Source organism: Schistocerca piceifrons, chromosome 10, assembly GCF_021461385.2.
Source record: "Schistocerca piceifrons isolate TAMUIC-IGC-003096 chromosome 10, iqSchPice1.1, whole genome shotgun sequence".
Classification (NCBI taxonomy): Eukaryota; Metazoa; Arthropoda; class Insecta; order Orthoptera; family Acrididae; genus Schistocerca; species Schistocerca piceifrons.
The window spans coordinates 71,065,855-71,087,221 of NC_060147.1; the positions used below are offsets into that span (position 1 = coordinate 71,065,855).

General features: G+C 44.4%; 1 protein-coding gene across 2 annotated transcripts in view; it reads left to right on the forward strand.

Annotated features, from left to right (window-relative positions):
• The window catches only part of LOC124718792 (homeotic protein ultrabithorax-like), a 903,761-nt gene that overhangs the window by 69,133 nt on the left and 813,261 nt on the right, over positions 1-21,367 (forward strand). The window contains exon 2 of one of the 2 annotated variants that reach the window (XM_047244399.1): positions 4,220-5,788. The exons of the other annotated variant lie outside the window; for it this stretch is intronic. Coding sequence (XP_047100355.1) covers positions 4,220-4,401 — 182 coding nt within the window. The 3' untranslated portion in view covers positions 4,402-5,788. Of the gene's footprint in view, positions 1-4,219; positions 5,789-21,367 lie in introns of those variants that run through there. 2 annotated transcript variants of the gene reach the window in all.

Below are 21,367 nucleotides of genomic sequence, written 5' to 3' on the forward strand. Positions count from 1 at the left end.
AACGCGTCGCTCGAGTGTTTTGTAACCACTTCCCTTTGTACAGTAACTGCATCATCCCAGTGTCCTATTAGCGAAGAGAATTCTACCACATACTTAACTTACGGCTGTCATTGCATTACATATTCCTACAAATTGTTATACCATACTAGTTGTATGAGTTTTTTTGTATTATTCAGACATGTTTTGACACCTATCGGTTATCTTCTGTGGGTCAAATTAATATTTCTTAAAGCTACATCGCTAAATGAACTGCGTTACTATACATCGTTTTTTTTTTCTACTCGTTTTCGCGTGTATAATAATGCAGTTCATTTAGCTATATAATTTTAAGAAATGTCTGGGCAAATACAAAATAAATAAATAAATAGAATTTGCGTAAGGCTGATTTTCAAAACAACCCAGTTTTAAATCGCAAACACGGAATAACATCAAGAGGAGCTTCAGACCATAGTAAAATGGGTATAATTAACGCAATAATGTGGACTAAAAACATGATCATAAACTTAAGACATTAAATCGAAAATTACACATAAAATTAATTAAAAACGCATGAACAAAGATTTAAAGTGGAGAAAGAGTAATAGGAAGAAAAATGAGAGGAAATGAAGAAGCTGATATTATGAAACTTTCCTGGCAGATTAAAACTGAGAGCACTTGCCCGCGAAAGGCCAAGGTCCCGAGTTCGAGTCTCGGTCCGGCACACAGTTTTAATCTGTCAGGAAATTTTTATATCAGCGCACACTCCGCTGCAGAGTGAAAATCTCATTCTGGAAACATCCCCCAGGCTGTGGCTAAGCCATGTCTCCACAATATCCTTTCTTTCAGGAGTACCAGTTCTGCTAGGTTCGCAGGAGAGCTTCTCTGAAGTTTGGAAGGTAGGAGACGAGGTACTGGCAGAATTGAAGCTGTGAGGACGCGGCGTGAGTCGTGCTTGGGTGTCTCAGTTGGTAGAGCACTTGCCCGCAAAGGCAAAGGTACCCAGTTCGAGTCTCGGTCCGGCTCACAGTTTTAATCTGCCAGGAAAGTTTCATATCAGCGCACACTCCGCTGCAGAGTGAAAATCTCATTCAGCTGATACTATGATTAAAATTATGTGACAAAGGAATGAAATTAAAAAATTAGATTTAAATCAATTAACTGGATAAAAAGATGATCAGTCTTTTTTTCTATAAAGATTAGAAAAATACTTTATGCACCTGATGAGACTCGACACCACAACCTCCTGCGCACGAAGTTGTTACGCTGTTGAGTGACACAAATATCCAATTCTTTTTTTTCTTTTGTCAGTTATTCGCAAACGAGGGCCCACTAGGATGAATGGCTGCAGTCTGTGATACCACCGTATAGATAGTTTCAAAAAGTCGATCACACCGCTAGGGATCTCCCCTTTTCAGTACACTCTCTCTACGCTCGAATTCTGACGTCTCTCAAGAAAAACGTGCTTACAGTGCGACGGTCACAGACAAGTTACGAGTTCAGGCAACAAAATGTTACGGAGTCGCCTCTCGCCAACCGCCCTCAAGACTTAGTTTGCTAAGGACACTGTGACACGTCCCCGGCTAATGACGGAAGGCCCTTCTTTGTCCCCTCTGCCGATGCAGATCTGCTGCGACCTCCAGATAGGCGCGTGCCAGGCATTAAGGACGTGACGTACTGCCGCGGCGCCGGTCGGAAAAGCGCTTTCCCTGTTTGTCTTGCGGGAATTAACCTGCTTATCATCAGCCGCCCATCTCGCCCCTCCCCCCCCCCCTCCCCATTTCCTCATCCCCTTGCCACAAAATATTATTTTTACCCTCCTTCTGTTGCTCCTCCTCCTCTTTTATGCAAGACAAGCTATTACCGGGGTAATTAATGTCAACACGCGGGTTCCGTGCTGCTTGTTTGATAGATGGACGATTCCGATCGCGTTTATGGCAGATTAATTATCGTATTTCAGATAGGAGCACAGCGTCCCGCGGCGCCGTAAAGTTAATAGCGGTTCCAGGTGCAATATATAACCTTCGTATCGCTGGTACTCGCGTCGAGGTGCGGATACGCCTACCTAGAACGTTGCTTCAACCGCGTCTCGTGTGCAGATGAATCGGTAGCGGTTTTTTTCCCGGTGTTTCGCGTCACTATCACCTCCATGTCACTATCAGCTCCATCGCCCTGTGTATGTAACTGAAAAATATCGAGTTGCGCACCATATACTGCTTGTCCCACAGAGCTCTGTACGTTTTAACTAGAATGTCTCCCATCTCTTGTTGTTCTTAGCATATCTTAACTGCAGGCCGTTGTGGCCGAGCGGTTCTAGGCGCTTCAGTCCGGAACCGCGGTGCTGCTACGGTCGCAGGTTCGAATCCTGCCTAGGGCATGAATGTGTGTGTTGTCCTTAGGGGACTGATGACATCAGATGTTTAATTCCATAGTGCTTAGAGCCATTTGAACCATATCTTAACTCGACGCATGTTACTCACGAATAACTGCTAAACCTTCACATGCATATATTTAGCCCGCACCTCCTGGTCGTGCGGTAGCGTTCTCGCTTCCCGCGCCTGGGATCCCGGGTTCGATTCCCGGCGGGGTCAGGGATTTTCTCAGCCTCGTGATGACTGGGTGTTGTGTGATGTCCTTAGGTTAGTTAGGTTTAAGTAGTTCTTAGTTCTAGGGGACTCATGACCATAGATGTTAAGTCCCATAGCGCTCAGTGCCATTTGAACCATTTTTTTGCGTATCTTTAAAGGAATAAACATAGCTTTAGAATTGAAAATTACTTAGATAGGAGAGGAATAGCATCCGCGGAACTTTTGGTGAAGTTGACAATGCCAAGTGGAGGGAATGCAAAACAATCACGAAGTCATCATTACTGTACGAACAAGTTTGTTTGCGTGCCCATCCTCTGCAGCAAGCACAGAATACTTGTTTTGTACATAAAGCTACCTTTTCTTGCTGAAACTGAATTTATTTTTGCCAAACGCGTTTCGCGTTTTCTTGTGCAAAGGCACCTGCACTGCGCTCTATAACGATACAGTTTTATTATTTTTAGATTATCAAACAGTTCCCTTCGTATTTTTTATGTAAATAAGTACTTACTTAAAGTTTGCTGTGATCTGTGTTTCCTCTGATCTGATCTGGAAGTCGCACTACCACTTTTATTTCCGACACATAAGCACAATTTTGTATTCCGAAATCTTTCGCACTGTTCACCACGTTTCTCCTTCTTTTTTTGTGGTGTGGTATTATTCTTTTACCACTAGGTATAGCTATTTGTGCTCTTAACAACGGAAATATTAGCTTCATTATGTGTATCGTCTTTGGTTTGTTTACCTACACGCTCCCAACCTAACAAAGTATTTGTTCGATACCAACTTCTTTTCGTGATGTTTACACCTGTGTGTGTGTATGTGTGGTGTGTGTGTGTGGGGGGGGGGGGGGGGGATTTTTCAGAAGGATGTAGGTTGCAGTAGTTATTAGAAGATGAAACGAGTTGCACAGGACAGAGCAGCATGGAGAGCTGCATCACACCAGTCTTTAGACTGAAGACAACAACAACAACACGGAGACATACAGACAGTCGTTCCTCCCTCGCTGTATTAGCGAGTGGAACAGGAAAGGAAACGAATAGTAACGGTACAAGGTATCCTCCGCCATGTACCATACGGCATGTTGCGGAGTATGCATGTAGATGAAGATGAACTATATTTTCTCGGTATAGTCTGTGTCTGTCTTCAAGTTGTGTCAGTTCAGGTTTTTCACAATGTCTTTGACACTCTACCACGGGTCAGACAAACCCGTAAGCATTCGTGCCGTCCTTCTCTGTATTTTCAGTATCTGGTGTTCGTCCAATTTGATTGTGGCCCCATATATTTGAGCAGTATTCTAGGATGGGTCACAGGAGGGATTCGTGAGCAATGTCCTTTGTAGACTGTTTTTCATTTCCCCAGTATTCTACCAACGAAATTATGTCTGTCATCTGCTGACGAACTCTGTGTTACCTTCATTTTATATCCCTATAAAGTCTTACACGCAGGTATTTGTATGAGTTGACTGATTGCAGTTACGGGTAGTCATAGGATACTATGTTGTTTGCATTTTATGCAATACATAATTTTATATTTCTGTACATTGAAAGCAAGCTGTCTGTTTTTACATACCAGACCACAATCTGTCGTTGGATTTTCATTTGTACCTCAGTATCGCCTTGTTCTGACAGGAAATCTTTTCTCTTTTTCTGTTGCAGGTAAGTCAGCTGCGCGGACGCCCGTTAGCAGGTGGTCTACAATCGCGGTGAGTTCCGCATCTGCAATTGCTTCGGATGTTTCACCTGTTGTAGCGGTCGAATTTATTTTGGAAACGTCAGTAGGAGTCTCGCACCCAATAAAGCTATACAATTCTAACTATGGCATCACTATTACACGATGACGAGCAGTTGTCCAGATGGCTGAAAAGAGGTATGAAAAGTGAAGAAGCCAGTACTGCTATGCGATTTGCACGGAATGATGTGAGAGTGTTTCCAGTATTTCAAGAAACACTAAAACAGCCAACTGAGAATGAGAATGAAAACGAAAACAGTAATAATAATAATGATACTCGTGAACTTCCTTGTAGTGCATACACAGTCACAATCTATGGTATTAAAATAAATGGTTCCGGCCTTTAGCACCCATCTTCAGAAATGAGCGGCAGCTGGCGAGCAACATGTTTGGAAAGGATGCAGTGATTCTCCAAATTCCACACACGACCAATAGGTATGAGTCACATACATTTCAATTTTAAATTACTCAGTTCACAAGCAAAACCGGCGATAAATTTTTACCGGTTTTAAGATATTATTAAAGGCTTTTATCTTTTTTTGTTCTGTTCTAGCTTCTGAAGTTGAACATTGAAGGCTGGTACTGGTTATGATGCAATCATAGTATTGTGGTTGTAACTGAAATGCGAATAAAAGATTCACATTACATCATTCAGTGGCCTTTTCGAAAAATAGTAGTTTACCTTCGGCAAATAATGTTACTAATTTCGTTAGTGATGGTTGAACCTGTGATCATTCTGGCCTTGGTATTTGTTCAACATCCCCTGTCAGTGCTGTGTGGTATGGGTCCGACAAAACTGATTAAATGACTTCGATGTTTCCCCATGTGAGTTTTGTTAGCAGTCTTCTTTGTAGACGGATTGCATTTTACCAGTATTCTAGCAATAAACGAAATCTTTCTCCTGCTTTACATATAGGTATTTTTGTTGATATCGACGTTTTTCACTAGAGCATCCTTTTATAAAATCTTCTGTGTGTTCAGTCCACGCCAAAATGGAGTTCAAACTCGAGCTTTCTAAGATTAACACCATCATCTTTGTCAGGAGAAGACTTTCTGCCAGGAGCGAAGTCTACTTCCTTTATAGTGGTGTTCAGCCTCTGATTCATACCTATTGATGTCAGCCAACCAATGACAAACTTGAACACCGCCGTAAAAGAAGCAGACTTCGCTCTTTACAGAAAGACACCTCCTGACGAAGAAGGTCTATATCGACATCTACGTGATTACTGTGCTATTGACAATAAAGTGCCTGGCAAAGGATTCAATAAACCACCTTCAAGCTGTCTCTCCACAGTTCCATTCTCGAACGGCGCACGGCAAAAACGAGCACTTAAACTTTTCTTTGTGAACCTTCATTTCTCTTATTTTATCGAGATGATCATTTCTCCCTATGTAGGTGGGTGCTAATGTTGGTGCTGCCAGACATTGAAAGCTCGAGTTGTAACTCCGATTTGACGCCGTCTGAACACACAGAAGATTTCATAAAAACATTTACATTACTTCGATTCATCGTGCTGCTCCCCCCCCCCCCCCCCCCCCCCACACCACCAGTGATTGTTAGACACTTGTTGTGGATCGATCTTTCTGGATTATTTTGGGATTTATAGGAAAGTCCAATGACAGCCCACTGGTGTGTGGAGTCTGTGACACTGGCTGTCTACGGTGGATAACCTGAAGGAAAAAACATATCTAAAATTAGTTACGGGTCTGTTTACAAAATTACATTTTTCCAATGCTTGACTCACTGTACGCTCGACACTTGCATGATGGACTGTGTGACTGCGTTAGCTAGTGCCACAGAGAGACCCCTCGCATGACGACGGTAGGGCAGGTACGGAACGTGGTGTAAGCGGCAACAGCCTGTTGCTTCCAACTGGCCCGGCGACGCCGTACGCAGAGCACGGGGGCAGCGGGGGCGGCTACGGCGCCGCACACGGCGTGCGGAAAGCCGGCGGGCCGAGTGCGCTATAAAATGGAGCCGAATAGTCTATAAAAGTCCAATATCGCCGCCGTGTCTTTATAGCGCGCCGGGCCGCGCGCCGCGCCTCTAGTTCCGTGCGCCGCCGCGCAAAGTGTGGTGGCGCTGGCGGCGCGCCGCCTCAACCCCTCCCTCGAGTTGTGCTGGCAGGCCGCAGGGCGGCGCGCCGATCGCTTGCCACTTTACTCCGGATTGCCAATTACCTCACGTCCTCAAAGGGCCAAAGGATAGCCCCCTTTTTTCCCCCTCCCTCGTGCTTATACTTTTAGTTCTCGATCGCAAGAAGTTTTCAGCGGCTTATCAGAAGCATTGGTACATCACCACTGTTGTTTTGCTTCGTGTTAGACGTTCATATATCTCTCCTCTATGACTGGGAAGAAATGACAACCTTCGATTAAGTGATTTTGCAATACACTGTATCTGCTATTACGTCGGGCTTTCAGTAAATAAAAGAACACAATTCTTTTCTGAAAGAAAGTTGGTTTCATTCTCCTTTCCAATATATTATTCCCCTCGCTCTTCTCCACAGAAACCTATTTTTGATAGTAATTTCTGTTCCAAGCCACGGCCTTATGGCACTTTGCTGGGAGGGCTTCTATGCCTGCGTGTTACCAATTTACTGCTGGACGTCGGAGCGAACATCTTGCTGCATCAATGACCTTCGTGTCATCCACATACTGCTTTCCGTGGAGTACATCTTTCATTGGGCCAAACAGATGGAAATCGGAAGGAGTGAGATCCGAGATGTATGGTCACTGAGGAAGAACATCCAGCGAAATTTCATGAGCTCCTCTCGGGTGCGCAGACTTTTGTGAGGCCTTGCGTTGTCACGGAGCAAGAGAATTTGGTTTGGATGTTTGTGACTAAGAATATGCTGAAGCTGTTTCTTCAATTTTCTGAGGGAAGCACGATACGCTTCAGAGCTGATCGTAGCACGGTGACGGAGGACATCAATCAGAACAGGGACGTTCAATAAGTAATGCAACACATTTTTTCTCGGTCAATTTCGACTGAAAAAAATGCGGAATTTGCTGTGTGACATCGTGGAATATTCCTGTTCCAGCCTCTGTAGTTTAATGATTTTCCGATAGGTGGAGACGCTGTACGTAGCCTTCAAAGTGGCGTCTGTAACAGAGGTACGATCCAAGCAGAGAGCTGTCACTGAGTTTCTTTTGACGATGAACCGGGGCACAGCAAATTCATAACGCTCGCTGAATGTCTACGGTGACCTGGCAGTGAACAAAAGCACGGTGAGTCTTTGGGCGACGCGTCTGTCATCGCAACAAGTCCGTGCAAACCGATCTACGGCGTGCCGGCAGGCCTCACACAGCTGTGACCTCTCCAGTGTTGGAACGTGCGGACACCCTCATTCGAGGTGATCGACGGATCGCTGTCAAACACCTCGCTGCTCAACTGGACGTCTCTATTGGTAGTGCTGACACACTCGTCCACAATGTACCTCCACCAGTTGGGGTACTCAAAGGTGTGGGTTCGTTGGGTTCCTCGCTGCCTAACTATAAACAGCAGCTAGGGTTTATGTGTGCGGCGTTGCTTGCGCATTTCGAAGCTGATCGTGACAAGTCTGCGCGCCCGAGAGCAGGTCACAAAACTTCAGTGGACTGTCCTTCCTCATCCACCCAATAGCCGGGATGTCGCACCTTCCGAGTTCCATCTGTTTGGCGTAATGAAGGGTGCATTCCACGGGAGGCAGTACGTGCATGGCGGGGATGTTATGGATGCACCAAGACGTTAGTTCCGACGTCAACCACTAGTGTGGTGCCACGCAGGTAATCTGACTAATTTCTGATCTCATGATACGGCCTTCATGGACTCAATCATCTGCGGATCTAGTACGCTTATAAACTTGTGGTACTGTGGTGGTTGTTGGCTTCTTCAGAAGAATGATTACTTAGACGCTTCCACTCGAGCGGTAATTAGTGTTATATCGTCTCCTCTGCGGTACTTATGAGGCTACAGTGTGTTCAGACTTCTCACTTAATACTCACTCTTGAAAGTTTGTAAATATATTTTGGCGCGATAGTTTGCGTCTGTCTCCAGGTCTCTGTCTCTCTCTCTCTCTCTCTCTCTCTCTCTCTCTCTCTCTCTCTTTTTCAGGTAGGTCCCTCCATCAATAAACCTGTGACCACTCCTGCTGTTCTTCTTTGAACACGTCGGATTTTTCCCTTCCCTTTTGGTTCTGCCTTGAATGGGTCCACACACAACGTTCTAGCAAGGGTCACGGGAGTATTCTGCAAGCACGCTGTTTTGCTGCCTGAACGACAGTTCACTTGTTTATTTTTAGTGAAAAGTGAGCTTGACAACATTTTATACACCCTTTCTACTTCAATCATCAAGAAACAAAATAAAAGCTATCTCCTTGCGGAAGCAAGACTACCTCCGCGTGGTGGGTTATGTATCACTTTTTTCTCCTCGGTATAAAGAAGCAAACCAGGACAGGTATATGCGGCTCTGGAAAATCCACACTCGCACTTTTTTTTTTTTTTTTTCGCGCACTGTCGCTATTTGTCACGCCTGGATCACTTGCAAGCTCTGCTTCCACTCCCTCGCGTGGTCAGTGGGCGGCTTCGCGTCTGCAACCCTCCCCCCCCCCCCCACCCACCCCTCCCGCCAGAACCACTTGGCAACACTTGTTCTCTCTCTCTGTCTGTCTCACGGACGTTTTTGGCTGCTTCGTTGAGTGTTCCTCGCCCTGCCACATTTTTGCACACTATCCCTCTCGCACTCTCACTCTGCCTCTCTTTTCCTTAAAAAGAGGGGTGGAAAAAGAGTTGCGGTGTCCTGCGGGCAGGGGCAGCGACACTCCAGAGTGGAGGTGCTCGTCATGACGGATTGCCTCTCAGTGCCATCTGTGCGCGAGCCACGCCAACTACTCGTGCTCCCCTGCCGGCGGCGAAATAATATAGGGGACTCCGCCGAGCATGCGTGCGTTTTCGCATCTCTCTTTGAGTCCGCTGCCGGAGAGAAACGGTAGCGAAAGTATAGACACAGAAATGCGCCTCCTAGTAATGTGTCAATATTTCGGGAGGTAAGGGAGAGGTGAGTTGAAAATGCCGGAAAATTTCGATCTTTAACGACGGCCATACTCTATGAAAGAGAAAGAGAGGAACTGCCCACATTATTGAGAACGATTTGTCGTGGCGTATGTATGACCTTGGTCTATACCTCGACCGGGAATTGACTTATAAACCTCAGCTACTAACCATCCAACATAGAGCCTATTCTATACTAAAATTACAAAAATTATTAACAAAAAAAAATGGCTCTGAGGACTAAGGGACGCAACTGCTGTGGTCATAAGTCCCCTAGAACTAAGAACTACTTAAACCTAACTAACCTAAGGACATCACACACATCCATGCCCGAGGCAGGATTCGAACCTGCGACCGTAGCGGTCGTGCGGTTCCAGACTGTAGCGCACTTAACCGCTCGGCCACTCCGGCCGGCGAAAATTATTAACAGGCCGAACACCTCTCCACTGGTCTCCACACATACAAAACTCTGATCTGACCCATCCACTGCTATGCCAATGTTGCACGGACATCCTTCCCACCAAAGTTGTGTGTGTCGCTCGAAATCCTAGAACGGAATGCGCTCCTTCTCGCTTTCCGCTTCCATTTACCTTCACCCACGTGGATCCTCTACCATCTCATCAAATTCCCACCCTCCTCCCTTCTCACACATCCAACACGTCCGCATCTCCTATACTGCCTGCACCTAGATTCCAGTAATCTTATTGTCTCCCCTCTGATCACCAACCCTGGTATGCTGCAGCACCTTCACAAGCACATCACCCTGCCTCTACATCTACACTCACCCCACTTCCTGTTTCAACGCAATTTCAACTAATTCCCCTCCCAGACAATGAGATTCACCTCAATATTTATTCCACCTACAAAATTTAACTCTTCCTCACCTATGTCACTCCACATCAGGGCTGCTCTCTCTCTCTCTCTCTCTCTCTCTCTCTCTCTCTCTCTCTCTCTCTCTCTATCCACCCCCATCCCTTATGTCTTTTAACCGCTACACTACTCCACACCCTCTCTCTTGCCCATCGACTATATTTCCCACTATCCACCTCAACTCCTACCTATCACCCCTATAGTTTTCCTACATAACAGACATCTATCTTTTTACCCACACTCCTCAACACTATGGAACATACTTTCTCCTCTGACAGTACTGTGCGCAGGTCCTTCAGATTTTAAGGTGCAGTGCTTCAATGACTTTTTATCAAAAGAAATTTACCTACCTGCGATCTGTTTTTGAATGTATATATTTGGTTTTTTAAACTGTCTTTGATTTTTAGTTTAAAATAGAAAGACTGAGCAATAAATTATTTCTAATACTCATTATAATTTTTTTTACTTCACCGACGGCCCACACCCCTCCGTATGGAATGAGAGAGATGAACTAAGAATGAAGGGAAAGTAAGCATTTGTGTGCTGCGGTTTCTTGACCTCGAACTGTGTCCATTACACTGTGTCAAGTTTCATAAAAATCAACCAACTCCGTTAGCAGCCGACGAACAGTTCACTACCGTTATGTTTTTGTAATCCGTTGGAAAACGTTGTGTACCTATCTCAATCTTGTAGTGTTGTTGTACACTAAGGTCCGAAGACTGGTGTCATGCACATATCCCGCCAGTTTGTCCTGTGCAAACCACTTTATCTCTGCATAACTATTGCCACCTTAATCCATATCATTCAGCTTATTATATTTAAGCATTGTTCTCCCTCTACAATTTTTACTTCCCTTACTTCCATCTATCACCAGATTGAATAGTCTCTCATATCGCATTACGTAGCCTGTCAAACAGTCCTTTCTTTTCGTCAGTTTGTGTCTTAAACTTCGTTTGTGCCCCAGTTCGTATCAGAGGCTGTTCATTAGCCGCCCAGTGTGGTCATCTAATTTTTGGCATTCATCTGTGGGAGTAAATTTAGAGAGCTTCTGTTCTCACCTTGTCTGAAATGTTCTTCGTCCGTCGGCCGTTGTGGCCGCGTGGTTCTAGGCGCTTCAGTCTGGAACCGCGCGACCGCTACGGTCGCAGGTTCGAATCCTGCCTCGGGCGTGGATGTCCTTAGGTTAGTTAGGTTTAAGTAGTTCTAATTCTAGGGGACTGATGACCTCAGATGTTAAGTCCCATAGTGCTCAGAGCCATTTGAACCATTTTTTGTTCTTCGTCCAAGTTTCACTCCCATACATAGCTCTCTTGCCATAGATCATTAACGCCAAATTTAACCGCATCGTCCTAATGGATACGTTCGTCGTACGTCCCATATTGATTCCGCGTTTATTCCACGCAGTGTTTCTTGTTTGTTAGCACTGGCAACCGTATGCAAACGCCAGTCTTCTCAATTGCGCCGGCCGCTGTGGCTGAGCGGTTCTAGGCGCTTCAGTCCGGAACCGCGCTGCTGCTTCGGTTAACAGGTTCGAATCCTGCCTCGGGCAGGGATGTGTGTGATGTCCTTAGGTTAGTTGGGTTTAAGTAGTTCTAAGTTCTAGGGGACTGATGACCTCAGGTGTTAAGTCCCACAGTGCTTAGAGCCATTTGAACCATTTTTTTCTCAGTTGTTAAGTGTCCGTGGTGACAGGGAACACCTTAAATTTGATATTCGTGGCACACTCCTGACACCGTCGATCTCGGAATATTGAATTTCTTAACGATTTCGAAATGGAAAGTCTCATGCTTCTAGCTGCTACCATTTTCCGTTCAAAGTCTTTTAATTCTCATAATCACATCGGAAACCTTTTCACACGAGTGACAGTTCCGCCAAAGCACTGCCCCCTTACTAGTTGTGTAGACAAGACTGCCGCCATCTGTATACCGCATGTGCATAACGCTGTGCGGTTACCTTTTGTCACCTAAGTGTATACCAGCATCAGAGTTGCGGTGCGTTGCATATAAGCTGCAGGACTGCCATGAAACTGCAAGTTTCTTATCGCCCCTAATAACAGCCGTTGGAGCACATAGCATCCGTATACGTTCCGCTCTAAGCATTTACGCACCTAGGGATGACTTACTCACGTTAAAGATAGAAGTTTCGGTCGTCTCAACGGCCATCTTCAGATGTGCTCCACGAAAGATTCATGGGATTCATTCAGATACTTGCAGATACAAACATTATTAACAGTACTTCTCTGATATCAGATGATGACCACTCCTGCTGAGTAGACTGGTTTCTTGTTTACACGTTTCCGTACGACAAGCTGCTCCCTGAGGATGAACAACTTGCGCGGGAATGCTTGTGACTTACGAAAAAGATTATCAGTTCCACCGCAGTTTATTGTGAGGTGGTGATGCCCGCTGAACTCGCGTGTCGCTGCCGGTGTGACTTCTTTATCTGGTGACGAGGCGCTGCCGCCTGGGGGGTGCGCTCGGGGGTGACTGTCCCCTGAATGGACGCCCCGCCGTGCCGCCGCCCCCGCACACACGCGCAGGAGACACTGGCCGTTTTTACCTGCCTTCGCAACTTCTTTGTCCTCTTTCCGAGGTCGCGTTTTTCTGTCCACTGCGAGTAGCTGGACGCGCACAGGTGTTTGCTCGTCCACTGCCGCTCCGACGAGCGAGCCGCCCGCTCCTGATGATGAGCTTGACACGTAGAAACGTTTGTCGATTCGGGAACTCCTGACCTCTTATGTGACTATGCGACTGTAGTATTTAGTGACTAAATGTCGAACATGGCTGTAAACAGCAACTGTAAAACCGTAGTTCAAATGGCTCTGAGCGCTATGGGATTTAACATCTGAGGTCATCAGTCCCCTAGAACTTAGAACTAGTTAAGCCTAACTAACCTAAGGACACCACACACAACCACGCTCGAGGGAGGATTCGAACCTGCGACCGTAGAGGTCACTTGCTTCCGGACTGAAGCGCCTAGAACCGCTCGGCCACAGCAGCCGGCTAAAACCGTAGTCTTGAGAATAAAAACCAGCCAACTAGCTGTATGGAATAGGTTTATAAGAGAACCTTTGACCTAGGTTTCGAAAATGCTGAAATTGCCTTCTTCAAAAGGAGATAAAATGCTTAGAAATTACACTTCCGTTGCAAAATATTCAGGTATAACAGAAATAACAAATGCGGATAAAATACTAGTAGCCAGGCGTACACATTTACTTGCTACAACTTACGCAGAAAATGTGCATTAAAATAAAGCCATTTGCCTCTTGTCAAGTAAACATTCGCCTCAAAGTTGACTAGTTTCATCCGTGAATTTCTCTCTATGACTAGTTATTCTATTGTTCTTGAATTTTTGCTTGACAAGAGCGAAACGGCATTATATTAAGATATCTTTTCAACACAGAGATGTAACAAGTAAGTGTGTACCACTCGCTTCTGGAATTTTATCCGCATTTGTTATTTTAGTTTTACTTGAACTTTTCGTAAGCAATTTGTAAATAGTAGACGTTCCACCTCATTCTAAAGAAGATAATCTTATAATTATCGAAACCTAGGTGAAGTCTTCTAACAAAACTGTGTCACGCAACTCATTTGGCTTATTTTTTTCGTCCTTTCCAATGGAATTCAGCGCCAGTATTTTCCAATTTCATTACTTAGTCATGTGAAGCCCACATCGAAATCCAGTCCAGTGCAGCGATGCGGCACTGGATAAAAGTACTGGATAGCTGTCCGGTTAGCCGGCCGCAGTGGCCGAGCGGTTCTAGGCCCTTCAGTCTGGAACCGCGCGACCGCTACGTCGCAGTTTCGAATCCTGCCTCGGGTATGGATGTGTGTGATATTCTTAGGTTAGTTACGTGTTGTGGACTGGCAAGACAGCCAATCCACTGTGATGGGGAGCCGAAAGGCACGCGTTTAAGCTCAAGCCGGCTGGCGTGAGGTCTGGAACAGTTAAAGGAATAGAGACTAGCAAAAAAAGGTACGTAGCTTCTGGAATACTTAACTTTAATCCATAATTGGTGAACATCGGTCTGACGGTACATGCATCACAAGATAAATAGCAAATGATAATGGCGCCTTGCTAGGTCGTAGCAAATGACGTAGCTGAAGGCTATGCTAACTATCGTCTCGGCAAATGAGAGCGTAAATTGTCAGTGAAACATCGCTAGCAAAATCGGCTGTATAACTGGGGCGAGTGCTAGGAAGTCTCTCTAGACCTGCCGTGTGGCGGCGCTCGGTCTGCAATCACTGATAGTGGCGACACGCGGGTCCGACGTATACTAACGGACCGCGGCCGATTTAAAGGCTACCACCTAGCAAGTGTGGTGTCTGGCGGTGACACCACATTAGGTTTAACTAGTTCTGTTCTAGGGGACTGATGACCTTAGATGTTAAGTCCCATAGTGCTCAGAGCCATTTTTGAGCTATCCGGTTAATGGCAAGTTCTGATCTATACGTTACTGTTCCTTCTGCTTACCTTTGGTATGTGCCGGGAAAATCCTCGTAGCCCGATCCATCCTTGACAACTCCCCCGACAGAGCCCCTACACTAGATTTACACAGATTGGTGAATCTCTTTAAGACGTCAGTTGGGGCTTCTTCACGTAACATTGATTGAAGCCGGTTGCCAACAGATCTTACTTTTTTCTCTAAAAGCATGAGTGGCAGCTGTACAAATTTCTTTTATTTACCAGTTTCACTTTATAGCATCATCACGGTAGCTGTATATCAGAACAGTACGAAACAACAAGAAATCCATAAAGATGAAGGTGTTGTACATAAATGGCCACAGAGGAAGGTGGAGCAGTGGTTAGCACACTGGACTCGCATTCGGGAGGACGACGGTTCAAACCCGCGTCCGGCCATCCTGATTTAGGTTTTCCGTAATTTCCCCAAATAGCGTCAGGCAAATGTCGGGATGGTTCCTCTGAAAGGACATGGCCTACTTCCTTCCCTGTCCTTCCCTAATCCGATGTGACCGATGTCGTCACTGTCTGCTCCCCTCCTCCCAAGCAACCCGCCAACCACAAAAGATCAAGTATTAATCACATATCGTAGCATAACATACCAGTATGGCGATTACGTCCTCACCTCAACTGTTGGACAACTACTGAGCGGAACAGATACAAGATGTGTGGTGTGTCCAGTTTCAAATCACCATTATGTCTGATCGTCAGGTGAATGTAAACATATCAAAGGATAACCAACCACACATGTTTGTTATGGAGAACAAACCAAAGCAAAGACTGTGGCTCCTAAACGCGTTGGACCAAAATGACAATATATTATATTAATAAATAAAGCAACCGGCAACCAAAACAATATAATCCACAGCCACGAAGCTCAACAGCCAGTACAAAAGGAATATAAAATATTGTGACCGAGGAGAAAAAAATGGCTCAAATGGCTCTGAGCACTGTGGGACTCAACATCTGAGGTCATCAGTCCCCTACTTAAACCTAACCAATCCAAGGACGCCACACACATCCATGCCCGAGGCAGGATTCGAACCTGCGACCGTAGCAGCTGCGCGGTTCCGGACTGAAGCGTCTAGAACCGCTCGGTCACGGCGGCCGGCTGTGACCGAAGGGAAATGGCCATCTTACTAACTTGTCGGATATCAAAACAGAAAATTTCCAAAGCCCATTCGTGTAAATATACCGACGGAGTATACTTGTAAACACGACACCGAAGAAAAAAACCATTTCTGCCGTATGTACACTCCGGAAGTAGGCCTACGTCATCGGAGGAATTTGCTCGCCGTGCCGTGTCGGGGTGAACGTTCGGCCGCTTGCTCTGCCGCTGCCGGTTGCTGGTGGAGAGGGCGGGCGGACGACCCCCTGCGTTCGCCGCTGAATGGCGTCGCGTTTCTTTTCAGCGGGCACGGGACCCCCATACAGCGCTGGCCGCATGGCTTTTTGTGACCCCGCCGCCGCCCCTTCTCTCGTGGGTCACCTGGCATCGCAGACCCCAGTCGGGAGTCGACGTCCGTAGCGGTGGCACCGACAACCCCGCCTCGCGATCACACCAGGACGCCGTCTACGCATGCATCGCACCGCCTCGATCATCAGAGACGCCTGCTGCAGTGTTTCAGTGCTCCCATAAAGTGCTGCGTGCGACGGAAACCACCAGCTGCCTGCAGCAGCCAACATGTCTCTCCAATCAGCTGCGACAAGGGCGATCGACCATAAGCTCGACACTCAGGCATCAGTTATAAGGCTTGTGCTGGTCACTGCTCTCGAAGTCTGGGGTCAAGTATACTTGTCAGTTGCATTAAAATATTTCTCAGTGTACTGCAGCGTCATCTTAAAAAAATTCTTAAAGTGCTAACGTATCCGACGTTTCGGCCGTGTTTTAAGAGGCACTCATCAGGAGACCGATCCAAAAGGTGAGTGGGTACCACAGTGTGTTGCGTTTCTAACCGTATCAAAATACCAACGACGTCAAATTTCTTAGATGTTTCAAAATTTATCGTTTACTTTGCCGTCTCAGTAGCAAATATTTTGTGATATGGCGCACCGTTCGGTGCATGACGGAGGGTACTTGTACCACTACTAGTCTTCTCATTTCCTGTTCCAGTCGCAAGTAGAGCGACGGGAAAAAACGGTTCTCTACATGCCTTCATATGAGCCCAGATTTCTCGTATCTTATCTTCGTGGTCCTTACGCACAATGTCTGTTGCTGACAGTAGAATCGTTCTGCAGTCAGCTTCAAATGTCGATTCTCTAAATTTCCTCAATATTGTCCCTCGAAGACGTCGCCTTCTCTCCATGGATTCCCATTTGAGTTCCCGAAACATCTCAGTAACACTTGCATGTTGTTCAAATCTACTGGTAAGAAATCTATCAGCTCACCTCTGCACTGCTTCAGTGTTTTCCCAGTGCGGGTCACAAATACTTTACTTTACATGTGGCAAGGACCTTATAGACCATACGCCTGCTCTATGAGCTTCATCCACTTCTGCCTGTCCAATGTGCTGTTTGTCCAGTTTCTGTTGCTGTTCATCCTAGTTTTGTCCTCCCGAATGTTATCCCGCCATCTGATTCTGGGTCTCCCTCTTCCTCTCGTTCCATCTATTGTTCTGCTGAATGCCATTCTAGGTAGTCTATTCTCTGTCATTCTTGCTATATGGCCTGCCCAATTCAACCTTCTCCTCTTGATCACTTCGACGATGTTACGTGTTTGTACAGCCCTCTTAATTCTTCATTTCTTCTTATTCTCCATTCCATGTTATTTTCGTCGTATACATGTCCAAAACTTTTCCTTAGTACTTTTCTTTCGAATATTAACAGTTTTTCTTCATCTTTCTTTCTAAATATTAATGTTTCACATCCATATAACATCACAGGTATAATGGTCGATTGATATAAGCGGACTTTGAAGTTACTGCTAAGTGATCTTTTTATTAGAATTTTGATGAAACTAAAAAGTGTCTTGTATGCTTTTGATAAAACGGGCGTCTATTTCTATATCTGTTCTGTTGTTATTACTAAAAAGACTTCCTAGGTACTTGAAGTGGTCAACAGTCTTGAAATTGAATCCATCTACAGTCACAGGTGCATCTTTTCTGGTTTTCTTACTTATGGGCAAATATTCTTCTTTCCTTCATTAACATGTACTCCTGTTTTAACAGCAATTTTGTAGTAATTTTGCATCATTCTCATTAATTCTCTTTTGGAACTACTTATTAGAGCTACATCATCTGCATAGGCAAGTCTTGTAATGCTCACATCCTGTAGCTGGATCCCTTGTGGATTGGTTCTAGAAAATTCTCTATCGATCTTCTCTAGGACAAGGTTAAAAAATAGGTGAAATGGCATACTCGAGAAGTATTCAGGAATAGATGGCACTAGCGTCCTGTATGCGATCTCCTTTATAGATGAACCACACTTTCCTTAAGTTCTCCCATTAAACCGAAGTGGACTATTCGCCTTCCCTACCACAATCATCGCATGCTCATTCAATTTCATCTTGCTTTGCAACGTTACGCCAAGATATTTAAACGACGTGACTGGGTCAAGCATGACACTATAAATGCTGTATCCGAACATTACGGGTTTGCTTTTCCTATTCATCTGCATTAACTTACATTTTTCCTCATGAGCAAGCTGTCATTTTTCACAACAACTAGAAAGTTTGTCTAAGCAATCTTGTATCATCCTTCAGTCACACAATTGCGACATCTTCTCTTACACAGTAACATCATTAGCAAACAACCGCAGATTGTTGTCCACTAGGTCGTTTACGTATACAGAAAACGAGAGCGCTCGTATCACACTTTTCTACCAGTTTTACGTAGCTGCATATGAACACGACGGGTTGTATTAGCTACTGCATAGATCTGAAGATGATTAACTTTTTTCGAACCTAGCTATATCATCACATTCAGATTGTGTAAATGCAATGTAAACAATAAGAATTGTTTGACAAATTCATCGTTCCCTGTCCACTGGTTTGTCAAGCAATCGCGTAACGTGCCAACAAAGTCTGTCAATTCTTCAAGCTTTCGTGGTGAGGCGTTGTCATGTTGATTAATCTGGTTTCTGCCGGTTATTCGCGTCCTTCCTGCGAATAACCAGCAGAAACCCGATTAATCAACATGAAAAAGTTTGTCAAATTTAACCTCACTTTTGAAGCAACTGTCAGTGTGTGCGTATTGCGTCGCGAAGTATTTTGATGCCTATGGGATTCGGTACCAATGGAGATAAAGCATTTTAATGTGTATAAAGAAGAAAAAGAAAACAAGAGGTGAGATACGTTGTAATAGAAACTCGTTCTCACTAAACGTGTGCGGTGCAACATGAACACAAACAACATTTGACATAAAATTCGTCGTCAATCAAAATTTCCCTCAAACCCAATTCAAACAGTTTATGTTTGACAAACGTGTTAAGCAGGGTCCCACACTACCAAATAATTTGACAAAGAAGTTAAGTTTGACAAATTGTTGGACCGCTTGCAGAGGCCTTAAGCAACCCATCGTGTCCATACGGAGCTACAGGGAAGAATACACACCGGCGTATTGCTTACCCAACTAGACAGATCTTAAGATGATCAACTTTAATGGAGACTAGAAATACGACTAAATAAACGATCAAATTTAAATATGAAAACGGATACAAAATTTCTGGCGACAAATGCGTCGGCAATAATGTCTTAAATTTGATATAGTGAAGCATCTACTTCCCAGCTAAAGTAGTCTATGAATCGTGGAAGGCCAGTCGAAACGTCGGATATTTTAGTATTTTAGCAGTTAAGCATTTTGTAAGATGACGTGGAAGTACATCCCGGACTCTAATGAGTTTAACACCGGCAGCAGAAGCCTACGTATTTAATACCTAGCAGTTTCCCATCCCAGTTCGACACTCGCCAGTCGAATATTGAATAACCGACCAGTTAGGACAAGTGCTGTTTCAACGTCATTACCATCTTCTTATCATATAACGTCAGTCTGCGCGGCTAAATAAAAGGCTGCCGATTTGAGTGTCTTACGCGTTTAGCTTCTTTTATTTCTGCATCTGTCTCAGTCCCATTTTGTGTGGCTTTTTCTTACCATCTGTCCCTCCAATGGTTCTATATTTAAATATCATTTACACTTCAGGATCTCCTACTAATGATGTTTGGGTTGACGATTCACTATAAACACTTCGCGTTTTCGATAGTGTGCTCATGTTCTTTTTTTTAAAAAAAGTTTTTTTACTGTCTATACTTTTGTAAATTATCGTGGTGCGTTTGTGTGAGCTATTTCCGAAGCCAGATGATAGCAAGGGTACTTCGTATATGAGAGAACCTTTCCTACGCAGGAAATCTATGTGCGAACCATAATCTTTCACTTCTGTTCCGGACGTGTAATGTAATTTAAGTCGTATGTATGTTGGGATTAATAGTTCTCTATTAGCTGATTTATACAACTGGGACAGGTTATACTGTAGTGACTAGGTATGCCGCAATCGGATGTCCTGATTACCATTTATAGGATTGAAGTAATAATACGGAAATATTATTCATTAGTAAAAACTGATGCTGGTTTGTCCATGTTTTTGTTATTAGAGACAGTTTTTGGACATAGAATGTGTCACTTCTCCCAGTAGCCCACACAGCTCTGTTTACTGAACAGTTATTACTTAGAGTAATTAAGCGTGCCAAATGATCTACTTGCCCATTCGCTTGGTATCTAATATTGTCCCTCTTTACAGTATAGAGCTAAATTTTGAAATCCATATTCTCTTACGCGTAACGTCTCAGCCGCAATGGGAAATGATGTTTACAGTGTGGACAAGCATATATATATATATATATATATATATATTGCTTACACAGGGCCTTCGATTTTTGTCATACAGTTACGTGAAGTCATTGCAACAACGAACATGCCATATGAAACTTGTAACAGAAAGATTATTTTAAACGAAAGTGTCCGTTCCTGTTAACTACTTACTGCTTCGTACTCTTTTGGTACAGCTGCGTCAAGAAAGGGGAAAATAGTTTCATCTTGAGTGTCAAAATCAGCCTTAAACGCTAACTGAATAGGTTTTGTTCTCAGCAACAGATATTTTTCTGTTCGATTGGTTTAGTTGTTTACACATACTATACTTTGACTTCTATAGACAACAACATTTATATCTGCTAAAATTTACGGAGATCTTTCATATTCTGCAGCATAAATGCTTTATTTTCGTCGTCAAAATGTAACAAAATGCCTAATGAGAGAAATATGCGTGCCTTTCATTTTCCTTTGTAGAATCATGTTACGTGAGATATGTAGCATTTGATCAACACAGTAAAAAAGTAAGTAAGTAAAGCGATAGCTTACGAATAGTTGCTAAAGGTATAGCCCTGAACTTCTTGTTTTGCCTTAGTTGACAGTTTTCTGAAATCGTTCTGAACCTTTATGACAACTATCACTTTTAAAAATCATTGAGAACGAATGACTAAATTATCTGACGTTCGGAAGCAAACTTGGTCGTCGTAATTCGTCGGTGAAATTTTCTCCGACTATCAGCCGAGTATCGACGACTCCTTCATGAAGAGAGATTTCATCTCTAGCTAAAAGATGACAACTAGAGATGTCTCCGAAACGCCGCATTCGTACAGAACAGTTGCCTATCTGATTTCCACTGATACTATTGAATGTTGTCCTTACTACGAACACTTAGGACACGGATATAGGACCAGGGTAATC